The 14,983-nt window shown below is 39.3% G+C and overlaps 1 protein-coding gene across 1 annotated transcript in view; it reads left to right on the top strand.

Annotated features, from left to right (window-relative positions):
- The first annotated feature begins 55 nt into the window (after window positions 1-55).
- The window catches only part of ncf4 (neutrophil cytosolic factor 4), a 36,729-nt gene continuing 21,801 nt past the window's right edge, over window positions 56-14,983 (top strand). The window contains exons 1-6 of the mRNA XM_042432214.1: window positions 56-240; window positions 782-866; window positions 968-1,127; window positions 9,882-9,952; window positions 10,673-10,800; window positions 14,338-14,386. Of these exons, the coding sequence (XP_042288148.1) occupies window positions 212-240; window positions 782-866; window positions 968-1,127; window positions 9,882-9,952; window positions 10,673-10,800; window positions 14,338-14,386 (522 nt within the window). The 5' untranslated portion in view covers window positions 56-211. The remainder of the gene's footprint in view (window positions 241-781; window positions 867-967; window positions 1,128-9,881; window positions 9,953-10,672; window positions 10,801-14,337; window positions 14,387-14,983) is intronic.

Genomic DNA, 14,983 nt, shown 5'->3' with positions numbered 1-14,983 from the left:
CACGGCGAAATGAGCGCACCATCCTCTGGTCTTCTTGGGGAACTCTCGCTTCCTGTTGCTTGTTTCCGCACAGTTGCGCCTACAGACTCTTTCACAAACGCAGATTCAGTCAGTGAAGACTGTCGTCTTCGTTTGAAAGCCTGTCAGTAGCGCTTTTGTCCGCACAGAAGTTGAACTTTCTTTGTCTGCAGTCGATACTGCGCGTTACACCATGTCGCTGCAGCAGTTACGAGATGAAAGGTGAGTTTTCTTGGCGGACTGAAATATGAAAAAACAACTGTGTGTCTGTATGAATTAACTAACATGTGTCTGCGGCACCTATAAACAGGCAATAAAAGTTAATGAAATATCTATTTGTCCTATTCTAGTGGTTGTTGTAGCCTATTTAATCAGTTTATTATTATATCTCAGTTCACTTCTTCTTTGATTTGCACCTAAAATACAACAGGGTAATGAAACTAGACGCGGACTTTTTCTGCATATGCGCAGAGTTGTCAGGCTGTGCAACTCATTTCTGCACCCGTAAAAAGTTTAATACAGTACTGCAGCTTTTTATAAACAAGTTCAGGGTGTTTTTATTGCTGTCATAGACTGAAATCATGCAGCAAAGCATATTTGACTAGACATAAGGGTGAGTCACCTCAAAAAAAAAAAAAAAAAAAAGCCAAAATGTGCCGGTGCAGTAGCTTCTGATGGACAGGTGGATTTAAATCTACTTAAGTATTTGAGTTTAGTGTTCAAGTATATCAAAATATTCTAACCATATAATTTGTCTTATCAGTGACTTTGATCAGCTGCCTCACAACATCCCCGTCAGTGCCACCATCGCTGACACTGAGGAGAAAAAAGGCTTCATTGACTATTTTGTAAGTTTGATAAAATGTCCACAACCTTTTCTATCTTTTTTTATAGAGACAAGAACATAAATCTCTTTCTCTAAAGGTCATATCTCTTGTTTCTCTCCCAGATGTTTGTGATTGAAGTTAAGACTAAAGGAGGGAGTAAGTATCTGATCTACAGGAGGTACAGAGAATTTTTCAACCTCCACCAGATCCTCGAGTCCAAATACTGTCCTGATGACCCAGAGAGACCTGGTCCCAACACCTGCGTCCTGCCCACCCTTCCAGGTGAGTGAGTGTGTCCACAGCACTGATAACTGCAGCAGCATGCAAACACATCACGCCACAATATTCAACACGGTGTCAGATTTCACGTTGTTCAAATACATGTTTATCGGGAGCCCACAGCTCAGACAGTTTTTTATACCCTTTAATTCTGATTTTAATCTTCTGAAGTCTGACAGGCATGAGGAAATGTCTGACCCAAACTATGTAAACAGTCACAGTCTCTTAACTCCAATTACGTTAAGTTGCTTTCTTAGCTAGATGAACAATGCCAGGAGCTACCATGCAGGACTTTGTTTACATAAAAGGCTATCGTAGGCTAACCCAACTAGGGCTGCTAAATACATTTCTGAGCAACATTTGAATCTGTTCTTTAAAAGTTGAGACAATGTGGACTGAAGGGCCAAAAGACATAATAAATACTGAGGATAGCTGGTTGTGATTTGAACCTACAACATTGTGAGGACCTCAACTGCAGGTTTATGTGAGGGCAACTGCTGCAAGAGAACAAGGACATGAAAACTGTTTTAAAAAGTGTCTCAATCATGACATGGATGACCCTAAAGTAGAGCTGCAACAATTAGTCGAATGACTGAAAATTAATTGGTAACAGTTTTGATAATCAATTAATCATGTTAGTCATTTATAAAGGAAAAATGCCAAATATTTGCTGTTTGCAGGTCATCATATGTGAGGATTTGAAGCACATTTTATAGACAATTTATCAAGAAATGAATCAGCAAACTAATCAATGATGAAAATAATCGTTAGTTACAGGCCTACCCATCACTGATTATTGACGAGTAAGCCGTGTTCAGACAGACAGCAGCACTGTGTGAAAAAAATGCAGCCCCCTCATTCATTTCAATGAGACCTTTTGGTCTGTAGAGCAGGAGTGCTGATACAGAGGCTTTCTAGACCAGATGTGGTCTGGAAGGTTAGTTGTACCTCGCTCAAATGCTGCTGCAACGTAATGCAATGTCAACAACGCACTGTGTTGGCCAATCAATTATATGGAAGCACACATTCCCGCTGTTAGTTGCTTTGCCATGTGAATAGTGTAATATTAAACCTTTGTAGTTGTAACAGTAAAATGAGCTTAAATTCCTAATTCCAGTCCATGACCAATCATGCTCCAGTGGGGAGGTCATAGGTCAAAGTGCTAACATCCAGAAAGTAATGCAGCAAATAATGAACAGAAAATGTGTTTTTGTTTTGTTTTTTCTTTTAGAGTAGTCATGGCTGACAACAAACGGCTAGTGAGTAAAAAGTAGAAAAGTGTTAAAAATGATTATGTTGCTCCTCACATCACTGCCTGCTGACTTTTGTTGGGACAGTGATTGTTTCTCCTCTAAGGTGCTTATAAGAAATCCAGCAGACAACAAACACACACATGGATATCTGACTGTAGATGGTCGTCTTCTGTACAATTTTGCTCTTAAAGTTGTAGTACTGTGTATGCTGCATGTCCTTTGGATCCTTTACTATACTGAAAGCGTATATTATATTAATGATAGTTATTTTCCTTTTGGTTTAGAGAGAGTAGAGTAGAATCAGCAGGGCTACTGTTTCACAGTGATGACAGTGATTTTACTCTGGTGGGGCTTTGCTGCTGACTGAATACAGAGGGAAGACTGTTCTTTACTACATCATTTCTGCCTTGTCACTCTGTAACCTTCACCTTTGAATGCACATTCATTCTGCTCCCCTTCATGCATATGAAGAGGAGCAGACTGAGTTTATGGTGACAGCTGGCTGAATTTCCTCCCTGAGGCCGGAAGAACTGAAACCCATCTGAACATGGTTTTAAAAGCCAAGGTCTGCTCTGCTGTTGGACCTAGATTTGTCATGTCAGATATCACAAATCAAACATACCCTTCTGTTTTTGTTCCCAAGAGTTCAAAGTGGATTGAGGCGTGATTGGATTTGCTTGATGAATTTCAAAATACATTAGTTATATGTGAAATCATGGAGGATGTAGCAGAGAATAATTACTGCTGTGGTCCTTACAGATTTGATTACAATTTAGACCAAGTTTGGTGTGAAATCACTTTTCCGTAAATCCAATTCTATTCAAACCACAAGGGTATAGTGACAGCATATTTTAGGCACATGCTGCTGCATAATAATGTGGAGTTGAGCACTGAAATGCTCCGTTGTAACACTCTCCAGTGAGATATCTGAAAATATTTATTCATGAGAATTAAAATTGTTGTAAAAGTTACTTTGTAAGGACAATGATGATTTGTAAAGCATAACAAGTAATTAAAATCACTGAAAAATAAAGTGTGAACATTTTTATAAACTATTGAACTCATTGAGCCTAGTATAGTTTCTCTCCTCATAAGATCTTTGAAGCATTTTGGAATAAAACTCTTTATTTTTTGAAACATCTGTAGCAAAGTGCCATGCTATCGAGCTAAATGGCGAAAATTCTGCATTTCAAACTTACATTAGGCATTGCGGTGCCACTGAGGAGTACCTTACAAGGTCAGTTTAAAAATCACATGACTGTAGTAAGTAAGTATCGTCCACAGTGATGGACAGTCAGAAAAGAGCAGATGGATAGGGACAGATGAATGCCTCGGGGGAAATACGGAGACAAACTGTGAAGAAAAAAAAGAAAGGGAAAGGGTGTGGGAAGAGACAGATTCATCCATCCATCCATTTTCAAGTGGCTTATCCTCTTCAGGTACATGATGGCAACAGAAAAGAGCAGAGAACCCAAATGTCCTTTTCCGCAATTACTAATAACTCTCCAGTTTACCCAAGCTATCCCATGCTAATTGGGAGACGTAATAAGTGCCTCTAATGTGGCACCAGTTTGATGCCGAGGTCCTCCAGAATCACTGATGTCCTTGCTCTGCCCTGTAAGAGAGGACCAGCAATCCTCCAACTCTTATCTTGGCTGCCTTCTCCGACTTTATAACGGAAAACTTAATTTGTATCAATAAATCAAAGTATTTGGCTTGAGGTCATAGCAAGAAATTATAGATGTAATACAAGCGTTCTTATGAAATCGCTGGAGGTTAAGGTTAGCTTAGGAGGACACCACTTAGGAGGTTAGGGTTTCCTCCACAATCATCATCTTTATCTTGCCGGTGGGACCTAAGACTAGTTTCCATCCATCCCTCAGATTGGCATTTTCATGGCCCACAATGCATCTGTCAGCCAGTTAACACGACACCTTCTGTTGGCCTTGAACTTCTCATGCAAAGACGCTGGTTCTGCAACCCCTTCAGACCACCAGCAATCCCTTTCCCAATGCTAAAACCACTCTGTCTCAAGGTTTTAGCTTTGTGTAGTTCCTCCTGCCCTCAAGAAAAGCATGCAAGTTCTATAGTTACACACAGTATGAGCTGTATCTCACCGACAAGTCGCAGTATTTCTGACACCAGAACCATGTTCAACATGTTGTATTGCAGCACGGGGCAACACAGGAGTGATGGTATTGTGTCAGTTGTGGGTTACGCTGCTTCCAGAAATTCTCCATTTCTGTTAGGGCCTCTTTTGAGCTACCAGGACACCAGTAACATGTAGAAAATAAGACAGTTATGACTACTTATTACTAATTACACTATTAAGGAAAAGCCATGATTTGTAGCACATCCAGCCCTATGAACAGTGACAAACATTGACAGCTCACAGGTGCAAAGCAGTGATGTGTCTTAGGGTGTTTGCAGACCTGTGTTGTTTAGTTTAGTTGAATCAGACTCTGGTTTGCTTTCTCCTTGGTATGATTCATTTGGGCAGATCTGAACGCAGACATTTTACTTGGGTGCCGACCAAAACAACCACACTGACTGAGACTCAGTAGAGGAAGTGGTCTCAGTTCAGTCACAAAAGAATTCTGGAGTGGTTTGTTTGTGGTGGACCCAACTACAAGGCTTACTCTGTAAGTTTGAGCTAGGATCTTCTTCAGGACCTTCTTCCTGTATTTACGTTCTCACTACTGCACCAGACACATCTATGGAGCAATGAGTGGATGTTCTCACATGGCTTTTAGTGATACATTTCGGTTTCCTTCAATTTCTTTTTTTGTGTGAAAAGAATTAAGTCTACCAACCCATCTACTGATTTGGACCAGAGCAAATGAACTGCAGGTTTGAAAACGCCGTTACTTCTTGCTGACTTATAAAACCACTGTTTTATAAAACCACAGGGAGCAGGATTGTGGTATAAAGTTGCAAGATGACAAGGAGTTAAGTTGTGCAAAGAGAAATAAGAGAGAAATAAAGAGAAAGAGGACATACAACCACCGGAGCATGTCGGGAAGTTTAATAATCTAAGTTAATGGGAAGTCCAAGGAAGAAAACTCATTGGCCCATGCAAGTGAGCTGTTGTTTAAAGAAGATTAAGTGCTGGGAGGGAGAACCTGTTCTGGCCACAATCAAAGCTAAACTTTAAATTAGAAAGAGTCAGCAAGTGCAATAACGAGCCAGAGACTGAAGAGTGCTTTTTAAAACTCAAAGTCATGCTGAGCAAACAGAGGCCACTTTCAAACTCACTTAGTGTAAACTGCTAAATACACTGATTATACAAGAGTTTGTCATTGTGGCATTTACGCTGAGATACTATAAATACTTGCATAATAACAGTTTTAGCTTGCAGTTTTCATTTTATTTGGTGATGTTTATTAAATAGTTTCCTTCTCAGCCAACAGAAGATTGCGTTTTCCTTCAAATTAACATAAAACATCAAAATTATTGAGCCAGGAGATATAAGATTTTCACTTAACATGTATTAAGGCTTCAGTCAGTGTGTCTGTGTTTGTCCTCTTGTCCTCATCTGCTCCGTGGCTCCAGTTTTATTCTCTAGCTCATTGTTTTCTCATAAGTCTGTCTGTCTGGGAGCCGCCGTCAGTGTCAGTATTGATTATCGGAGACTGGAAACCAACATCTGCACCAATAAAAGCCTGAAGGCTTTGAATGTGTGGCTCGGACCATCGATTTAGGAGAGATGAGGACAGAGTGAGGGGTGCATGTGTGTGTAGATTGCATATAGATGGAGAATCAAGTTGCACTGTAATCACACTTAAGTCACACACAGGTTTATTTCTGTTCAGGCTCAACTGACTTTAGTTTTGCTATCAACTAGTGAAGTGTGTTAAACAAATGAAATGTCACATTTAGCCCATGTGTATACAGCATCCCTGCAGAAGAGCAGTATCTGATTATAAGGACGATGACTGTACATCGTCACAACTGCTGCCTAAACAATAACGTTTCAGACACAATAATAAAAAAAGGTTAATTGCTTTTTTAGATGCTCTGAATTCCAAGATTAAAAAGCTTGTTATCTCTTAGACATTCAAGTATGCTAACACGCTCACAATGATAACACTTTCCTTTAACATGTTAGCATGTTAACATTTGCCAATGAGCACAAAAGACAAAGTACTACAGAGGCTAGTAGGAATGTGTGATCATAAACCAAAGTATTTTAAAAAGTTAAATGTAGACCTTCTGATGGCATTAGATAAAAAGTCACTGAAGCGATCACATGTCATCCTGAAAAAGTGAAAGCTTTGACCTGCTGGTGTCACTAGAGGAAAAGTCAGAGGACCACCAACGTCAGTAGGATTCATTCTCTGAGGACTATGAATGTTTGTACAAAATTCAACGTGGCTGAAAACAGCAGTGTTTCAGTTGTACTGCAGTTACTTTTCTTCCCCCAACAACCAGCGATATTTTAAACATGCACTGTATAAACTCTGGCATTACAGCATGACTGTAACCCGTATGTGCAAATTTCTTACTCCTAAAAATCACCTGTTTGACTGAGAAGACATTCTATGTATTTTTGTATTTTAGAAGAAAAGTCCAAAAGCAAATCTCAACTCTCGTGAGCCAGGAACCAGTGATCAATGGACAATGTTACTGATCTTGTGTATTCTAGAGTCACATTTCCAAAGTAGCCTCATCCGTCTCATCTTCATGGTGCACCTGTGGTGTTGGCTTACAGCTGGAGCTCTGCCAGAGCTGGATAGGATTTGTTCCGTTAAAACAAGGCTTTTGCTGTTCTCTGATCTCTACCCTGAGTTTTTTATTCCTTTGTTGCTCACTGTATGCGTTGTGTGCCAGACAAGGGGTAAAAGGCACCAATGATTCTTATTTTTGGCACTGTGGCGAGTTTGCCACATAGTGTATGCGCCAGAAATCATGGAAATGCATTTAGAAGTGAGAGTTGCAATGAAATGTGATAGTACTTTTTATGATTGTGAGCTGTTTGCCCATATTATAATGCATGTATGAATATGAAAAAACTCTTAGAAGTACATGATTTTAATGGTTACATCATGGTGTACTAGTAAATGAAAAATGTCTGACTGATAGTAACACTGATGTTGTTTGCATCTTTCTTTCTTTCTTCCTTTTTTTATGAACCTTTGTTACATGAGCAGGATGTGATACTGTGTATTCTCTGACCTCTTTTATAGTTTATTCAGACTAATTCACTATCAGACTTAATTAGTCCCTCCGATAACTGCAGATACATGTCGATTTTTTTTCATTTGTCTAAAAGCAACAATCTTTTAGACTCATATTAGACTACTGATGCCTTTATTGTAACATTTTAACATAAATTCTTTATAGGATTTTAAATCAGTGCTACTCATTGTCACTTGCTATATTGGGAAAGTTCTACTTTTCTACAAACTCTGATTTAGCATCTGCCACTGAGGAGTTTGCTGGATAATATTAGATCTGATGGGTTTAATTGCGGTGCCAAATCTCATCAAGATGGAAAGGGAATTAGAGAGACAGGGGGGAGGGAGGAGGGAGACAGAGGGGAGATGGGAAGGAACAGAAAAGAAACTAGTGGAGAAGGATATATACCACTTTGGTCAATTAATAGAGATGTATTTATTTTTCCTTAAAAAGCATCGCTGCTATTTTATTGTTACAATTACTACAAAATATAAATATATATCAATTTAATATCTCTCCATTCCATACTGTATGTTATCTGTGATATCCACAGGAATATTATCTGGGTTAAACATGTAGACATTACAATAGGAAACAGAAATAGAAACTATTATGTGACAGCTTCAAGGTCAGAAGACCGTTTTACTCAGCGAGGCCCCAGGAGATGGACAGAGGTGAGCGAATGAGTGAATGATTCATCAGTAAGTGAGCAAATGAGTGAATTTGTGTCCGCGAATGATTGAGTCAGTTATTGTGCTCAAGAGTGAAAGAGATGAGAGAAATTGAGAGAAGAGAGAGGGGCTGAATATTGTGGCTGAGGGTCATTAAGACTGTGCTAAATTTGATTTAACAGCAGTGTGAGATGGCCTCGGATGAATTGTTGAGGAGCCTGATTTCGGGCATTAGGAGTCTGTGCTGTGCCTCATAATTTTTGACTGGTCTTGGTGTGATATTGGGGATGAAGGGTAATATCTTGTCGAGAAGGTTGTTTTCTAGTGGAGTATTCACGTCTAGTTTGAGATAATATAAATTTGGCTTCAATATAACATGTCATTAACTACACACACTGATACAGTATGTGGTGTTCTTGTAAAAACATAACTCCAAGAGAACTTTCACCAGAAGCCAGTTACATAAAACTCTGTAAAGACTTAAACTCTTTGTACGCACAAACACAGAAATATACATACATAGCCTTTCCTTTTCTCAGATTTTTAAAGCCATAATACACATGGTTCTCCTTTTATTTAGCCACACCAACAGTGTGACTCAAGATGGAAATGTCCGGTCAGTCGGTTAGTCCATCACTTTGGTCCAGACTGAAATATCTCAGCAACTACAGCATGGATGGTTCCCAGAGAATGAATCCTGCTGACATTGGTGATGTTTCCTTTAGCACCACCATCATCACGTTGACATTTGTGGTTATGACAACAACTACTGGATAGATTGCCGTCCAGTTTGGTGCAGATATTGATGTTCCCCTCAGGGTGAATTTTAATGACTTTGATGATCCCAAGACTTTTCATCTAATGCCATCGTCAAGTCAAAGTTTTAATTTGTCCAATCCTTTGGTTTATGACCAAATACCTGCAAAACTGATGTCACTCCCATCAGCCTCAGCTATACTGCACTTTGTGTTAGGTGCTAATTTGCAAATATTAGCATGCTAACACACTAAATTAAGATGGTGAACATGGTAAACATTCTACCCGCTAAACATTAGTATACTAGCATTGTCACTGTGAGCATGTTAGCATGCTGACGTCAGCATATACTAAAACTCAAAGCACTGCTACTGCGACCCTATTATAAAGATTAAAGAGGCTGATGCATCTATGTGTGTCACCATGTTTTTATAGCACTCATAATGAAACAGGTTTTACAAAGTCTTTCACAAAAAAGGAAAAGTTCAAAATGACAAACACAGGGAAGTGATAAAACAATAGAAAACACCCAAAGAAGAAATAGAAGAAGTAAATCAACACAACACACACACAACAGTCTGTGCTGGGTGTGCAGACTGCAGAAAAATCACATACACTCAGTCTAACAGCTCAAAGAGATAACTAGCGTATTAGATTCTGTCACTTTATTTATCCATTTCCACTTCACCATGTAAGAAAATGTATATGTACACATAATCTGCAGAATTTTATAAATGCAAGATTAGACCTATATGTTTGAAATGGCCTATGTATGTTTTTTATTTGTACTTATTGTTTATACTTCTGTCTCCAGGTCTAAAAGTCAGTCTTGCTAGAACCTGTGACCTTCATGCCACCTTGATTTATGTGTGAATGTGTCTATTTATGTCTCTATTTAGGAAAAATCTTTATGGGCAACAAACGAGAGATTGCAGAAAGCAGAATCCCTGAACTCAACGCGTATATGAAGGTAATCAAATTAAATTTTGTGCACAGTGGAGCCTTTTATTCTGCACAATAAGGAAAGAATAGCTGGCATGCTCGGTATCTTCTGCAGCATGCACTACAGTAGCCTACAACTTGTGGGCTGAACGATGCTGTAGGTGGATAAGCACTGACTTGGATATTTCAGCAGTAGTTTGCAGATCGAGCTCAACATGTAGGCGTTGCTGCTCTCCTCTCTTTGCTTTGCCCTGTGCCCACATTACGTCTGACTGACTGTAGCTGTGGGACTTTTGACATGTTTCAGTGTTGCTCCATCGCTAAAAACATGATCAGGTTCTCTTTCTCCCACTCACTCACTTCTCTTTTCTGCTTTACTCTTTTATTCCCGCAACCTACGTGGTTCTCACTTTGCCACACTCTCTCGCCTTCACTCGCCTTGCACTTGTAATCTTTCTCGCTTCATCGCCTCTCTTTTCATCCACTCCTTCTGACTCTCCCACCACCCTACCTCTCCTTCTCCTCTTCCATCAAACTCCCACTCTCCTTACACCCCTCTTGTCTCACATGACCATGCACCCTGACTTCCCTCTTTTCCCATTTTTTCCTTCATCTTTCCCATCTTCCACTTCAAACACTGTCACTCTATCACTCCTCACATCCTTCTTTACTGCGTTCTTCCATTATTTTCCTGTTTTCCAACCTCTTTCCATCCCATTCTCCATCATCTCATCTCTTTCTCTCCCAGAGGTTGCTGGGTCTGCCGCCATGGTTGTTGCATGACGAGGCTCTCAGGATGTTTTTCTACCAGACGGAACAGGACAGCCAACACCAACCACAAGCCCTCAGGCGTCTCCGCCCGCCTACTCGCAAAGTGTAAGCCCCCCGCACACCTTGTTAACAAGCGGAAGCAGAGACTGACTGATAGTAATGCTGAACAGGTAGCTGAACCCCAGGACTACCAGGTCAGATGTGAATAAATATGAATCTGTAATCTCCAAAACGCTCCATATACATTTTCAGGGGAAATACATGAATCTGATCTCCATTCTTTAATTAGGATTTATTTAACTGCACACAGTGACAGGCAAACACCTCATTAGCAGCTCTCAAAACGACCTGCCCAAAACAGGTTTTGTGCATGTGAGACCCTTTGATAAATGGCCTACAAGTTTATTGCAACAATATAGAAGAATTTCCCACTAATAAAGACAGAAAAGAAGATTTATTTAGTTGTTTTTTTTTAAATGAGAACCTTTGATCAGAAGAAACAAACTTAAATAGTATGGAGTGTTTAAGGGTTCGAAGGTGACCGCCCTGGTGAATCAGGTTTAAACGTGAGGGACCTGGAGTTATTGATGAAGCGAGGTAATTATTGGCATTCAAGGGCTTGTTTGTGCCATGAATTGATTTGCTTTTTTTTTGTCAATAAGAGAAAAAACTACATCTTGTGAGTTAAATCAATCAAGGTCTTGACTATATGACCTTTCCAATGTTAGTCTGTAAAATCTCAGTAGTTAACTAAACCAGTAAACTGCATAAATATCCAATAACCACAGAAATACATAAACCACATGTCAGCAACCTTTGCATTTAAAATGTTAGCAATGATACTGTTGTCCAAAAAACTGGTAACAGCAAATTGTATTCAGCATGTAATGATGGCTTTTGATAAACTGATAACTGACTTATAAGTTATCATAATTTTATGATACTGCTAATGTATCATGCTTGCGTATTACTTTATTGTTTAACTGCCCTAAAACTTGACTTTAACTTCCTTATAGAGCTGCGATGATTAGTCAATTAATTGATTGCCAACTATTTTGATAATCAGAGTCATTTTTTAAGAAAAAATGCCAAAATTCTGTGGTTCCAGCTTCTTAAATGTGATTATTTTCTGGTTTCTTTGCTTTTTTTTTAATTGAAGTGTTGCTGTGTACTTCTGGTAAACGTACAGCAATCATCTCTACAGCTGGAAGAACTGATGTGTATCTGTCCCTTAAACTTGCCTCACACCCACTAATTGTTCAGTGAGGTTATTTGTGTGAGTTCAGGGTTAGTCGACCACATTTTTTTTTGCATAGTGCTTATGCAAGCACTTACTTCCTCTAGAACACTACATTATTAGGCATGTAGCCCACTCTCATATCCAAGGTGACTCAGAGTAAATGAGCATTGGGGGTTAGGATCATACTGTAGAGTATTTTGACAGAAATCTTTTCTTTTGAGGTACACTTAATCTGCTAAATAGAAACGCTTGATCGTCTGGTATTGTGACAGTATCTTGAATCTCAAGGACACTAAAAATTGCTTGTAAATGTCTGAGAACTTGTTCAGCATGTCTTTAAGTGACATTATCTTAACAGGAGTGGTGTTGACCTTTTTGAACAAAGCTAATGCTGATTCACCGATACAACTGGATTCTTCCCAGTCCCCAGTTCACGCATCCTCATCTACTCCATCCTATAACTTATGACAAGGATGGCATGAAGGTATTAACAGAGTAGTTGGTGAGAAGTGTCAGGTTATAAAGACCTCCCAATCCTGATTTTACTAGTCAGCTGGTAGCCAAGCAGCTGATGAATGAGCCACTGATGGTGAAGCATGAATGAAGCAGCTGATGTGTGACCTCAGGGCTCTGCTAGAACTATTGCAATCCCTCAAAAATCTTTTATCAGAATAAGTATTTTCTAACAAATGCTGTCCAAATAGTTGTTATAAGTAAAAACCTCTTGGCCTGGAACTGTGCTCACTAACTGGATACTGATGAGAAAGGACTGTAACTGAATGTTTTAGATATTCTGTGGTGGCAATGAACGTCAGTTATCTTATAATGTACTGAAATTTTTATAAATGTAACAACATGTAAAGTTACTTGATGGCTGAAATCACTTCAGCTTGTGAAATTTAGTGTGCAAGAGTGTAAGTAAGTAAGTAAGTGATCATTTTTACAGGGAAAAAGCAGCACTTGCAAGGCTGTAAAATACAGGACAATCACCTACAAGACCAGCGACAGGTGATACAGTTGTATAGCACATCATAAATATTTGGTATAAGATTAAAATCTGTCTTGAGTTATGATGTCCCATTTGGCAAATAAGTGCAGCTTGGATTCCTCACATCTTATCAACTCTCCTTCACATCGTAAATGGTCAGAGTTAAGTAGTGAGAAAGAGATGGAGGCGAGAACACATAAATTTGGCACTGAGGAAAAACCCACAGAGACTTATTACCGTTTTTATGGTCTACTTCCTCATTCATAACGGCAATTGGGGCTCCTGATTGGCCCATTTCCATGTGGTCAGGTTACACCAGCAGAAGATGTGGTAAAGGGGGACTCTCAACAGGAAATGAGGCAAAGATAGACTCTCATTACTTCCTCTCCTCTTGCATCTGATCTGCCTTCACTCATATGGACATATAATTAGTTTGTGTGTTAGGATATTATAAGGAACTGTGACATTTCCTCTTCTGAATGTTGCAAGTTTCTGTCATTGTCCCAGAGCTGTGCTACCAGATGCATTTTGTCATATAGGTCCAATATTTTACTTTTACTTTTTTATGATAAGTTTTACTCAACCTCAGTGAGAGTTTCCTTGCACCATTAAACTACTGGCTGTATTTTCTTGATATTAAGAGTTTTAGTCTCATCTTCCATATTTTTTACAAAAAGATTAAAAAAGTTGGACCAGAAATTGGTCCAATGTTGATAAAGAGATAATACGTTTTGTGTTCTTGCATAAAAAATACATGCTTTTAATTAGAGTTCAACATTCTTAAACTTAAATGTAGAATCTTAGAAGCCATTGAACTTATTTTCTTAAAATGTGCAGATGATGCATTTTGGTTGTGCATTGAGTACAGCCGTGTTAGCTACTGTGTTTTAGGAAGAGCAGTGCTTAGAGCTAAATGCTCACATGTTCACCAACTGAGTTTAGTGTGTTAGCATGCTAACATTTGCTAAGTAGCAATAAACATAAAGTACAGCTGATGCCATTATTTTTTGATCACCTAATTGAAATTTTAATCTGATAATGTTGGTAGATGAAAAGTCAGGGGATCATCAAAATTATTAGGATTTGTCATCTGGGCAACATTACTGTCTGTGCCAAGTTTCATGGCAATTCACCCAATAGTTGTTGAGATATTTCAGTCTAGACTGCAGTGATGGAAGGACTGACAGACTGACATTGCCATCCCTAAAGCCACGCCGCAAACATGGCTAAAAATACACAGATTGGCTCTGACAGCAGCTTTAATTGGAGGTCAAATTTCCAGACGTTGAAAGGCCTAAAATGGTTCAATTTAGACGTCATTATAGAGGATAATGCATCCTGTTATCGATCCCACCTGCAGACTGCATATTCATTTATATCTGTCTTCTTGTCTCTCTCTTTCTTTGTCTTTTAGGAAGACAGTCAAACCGAATATGGACCTCTTCTCCTCCCCAAGGGCCGAGGTATGTGTGGTTACATTTTTTTTTTTGTTGTTGTTGTTGCCTTGGTTGCAATCTCCATGGCCACCCACAGAGGAACAACATTTCAGTCAAACAACCACGCAATATGCACTACATCACCTAAAAAAATATCATATGATCCTGTCAGCACCCTTGGCGTTACTGCAACTCATGACAGCCACACACACACACACACACACACACACACACACACACACACACACACACACACACACACACACACACACACACACACACACACACACACAGAAGTCCTGCCTATGGGACTGCATTACTTTGCAAGGCTCGGCATGCAAAAACACACACTAAAAAAGAAACAACATACACAAACATATCGACTGATGTGACAAATCAATAAGGATGACTTAATTCGTCAAGTGTTGTGTCACACTTTTTCTCCTCCATCTAGCCTGTGACTCCGTTGACCTCATCAATAGTTCCCGCCCCGCTTCACTTCCTTTTTTAATTTCTGTATCCATCTCTTCTCTCCTATTAGCCTCCCTCTCTCCTTCTCCCTCTTTCCCTTCCTTCCCGACCCCTCTCCTTGAACAACCTTTAAGTTCGTCCTTGTTTCCTTTT

This window comes from Thunnus maccoyii, chromosome 2 (assembly GCF_910596095.1).
Source record: "Thunnus maccoyii chromosome 2, fThuMac1.1, whole genome shotgun sequence".
NCBI lineage: Eukaryota > Metazoa > Chordata > Actinopteri > Scombriformes > Scombridae > Thunnus > Thunnus maccoyii.
Note: the sequence above shows the minus strand (reverse complement) of the source record. Positions and strands in the feature narration are given on the sequence as shown.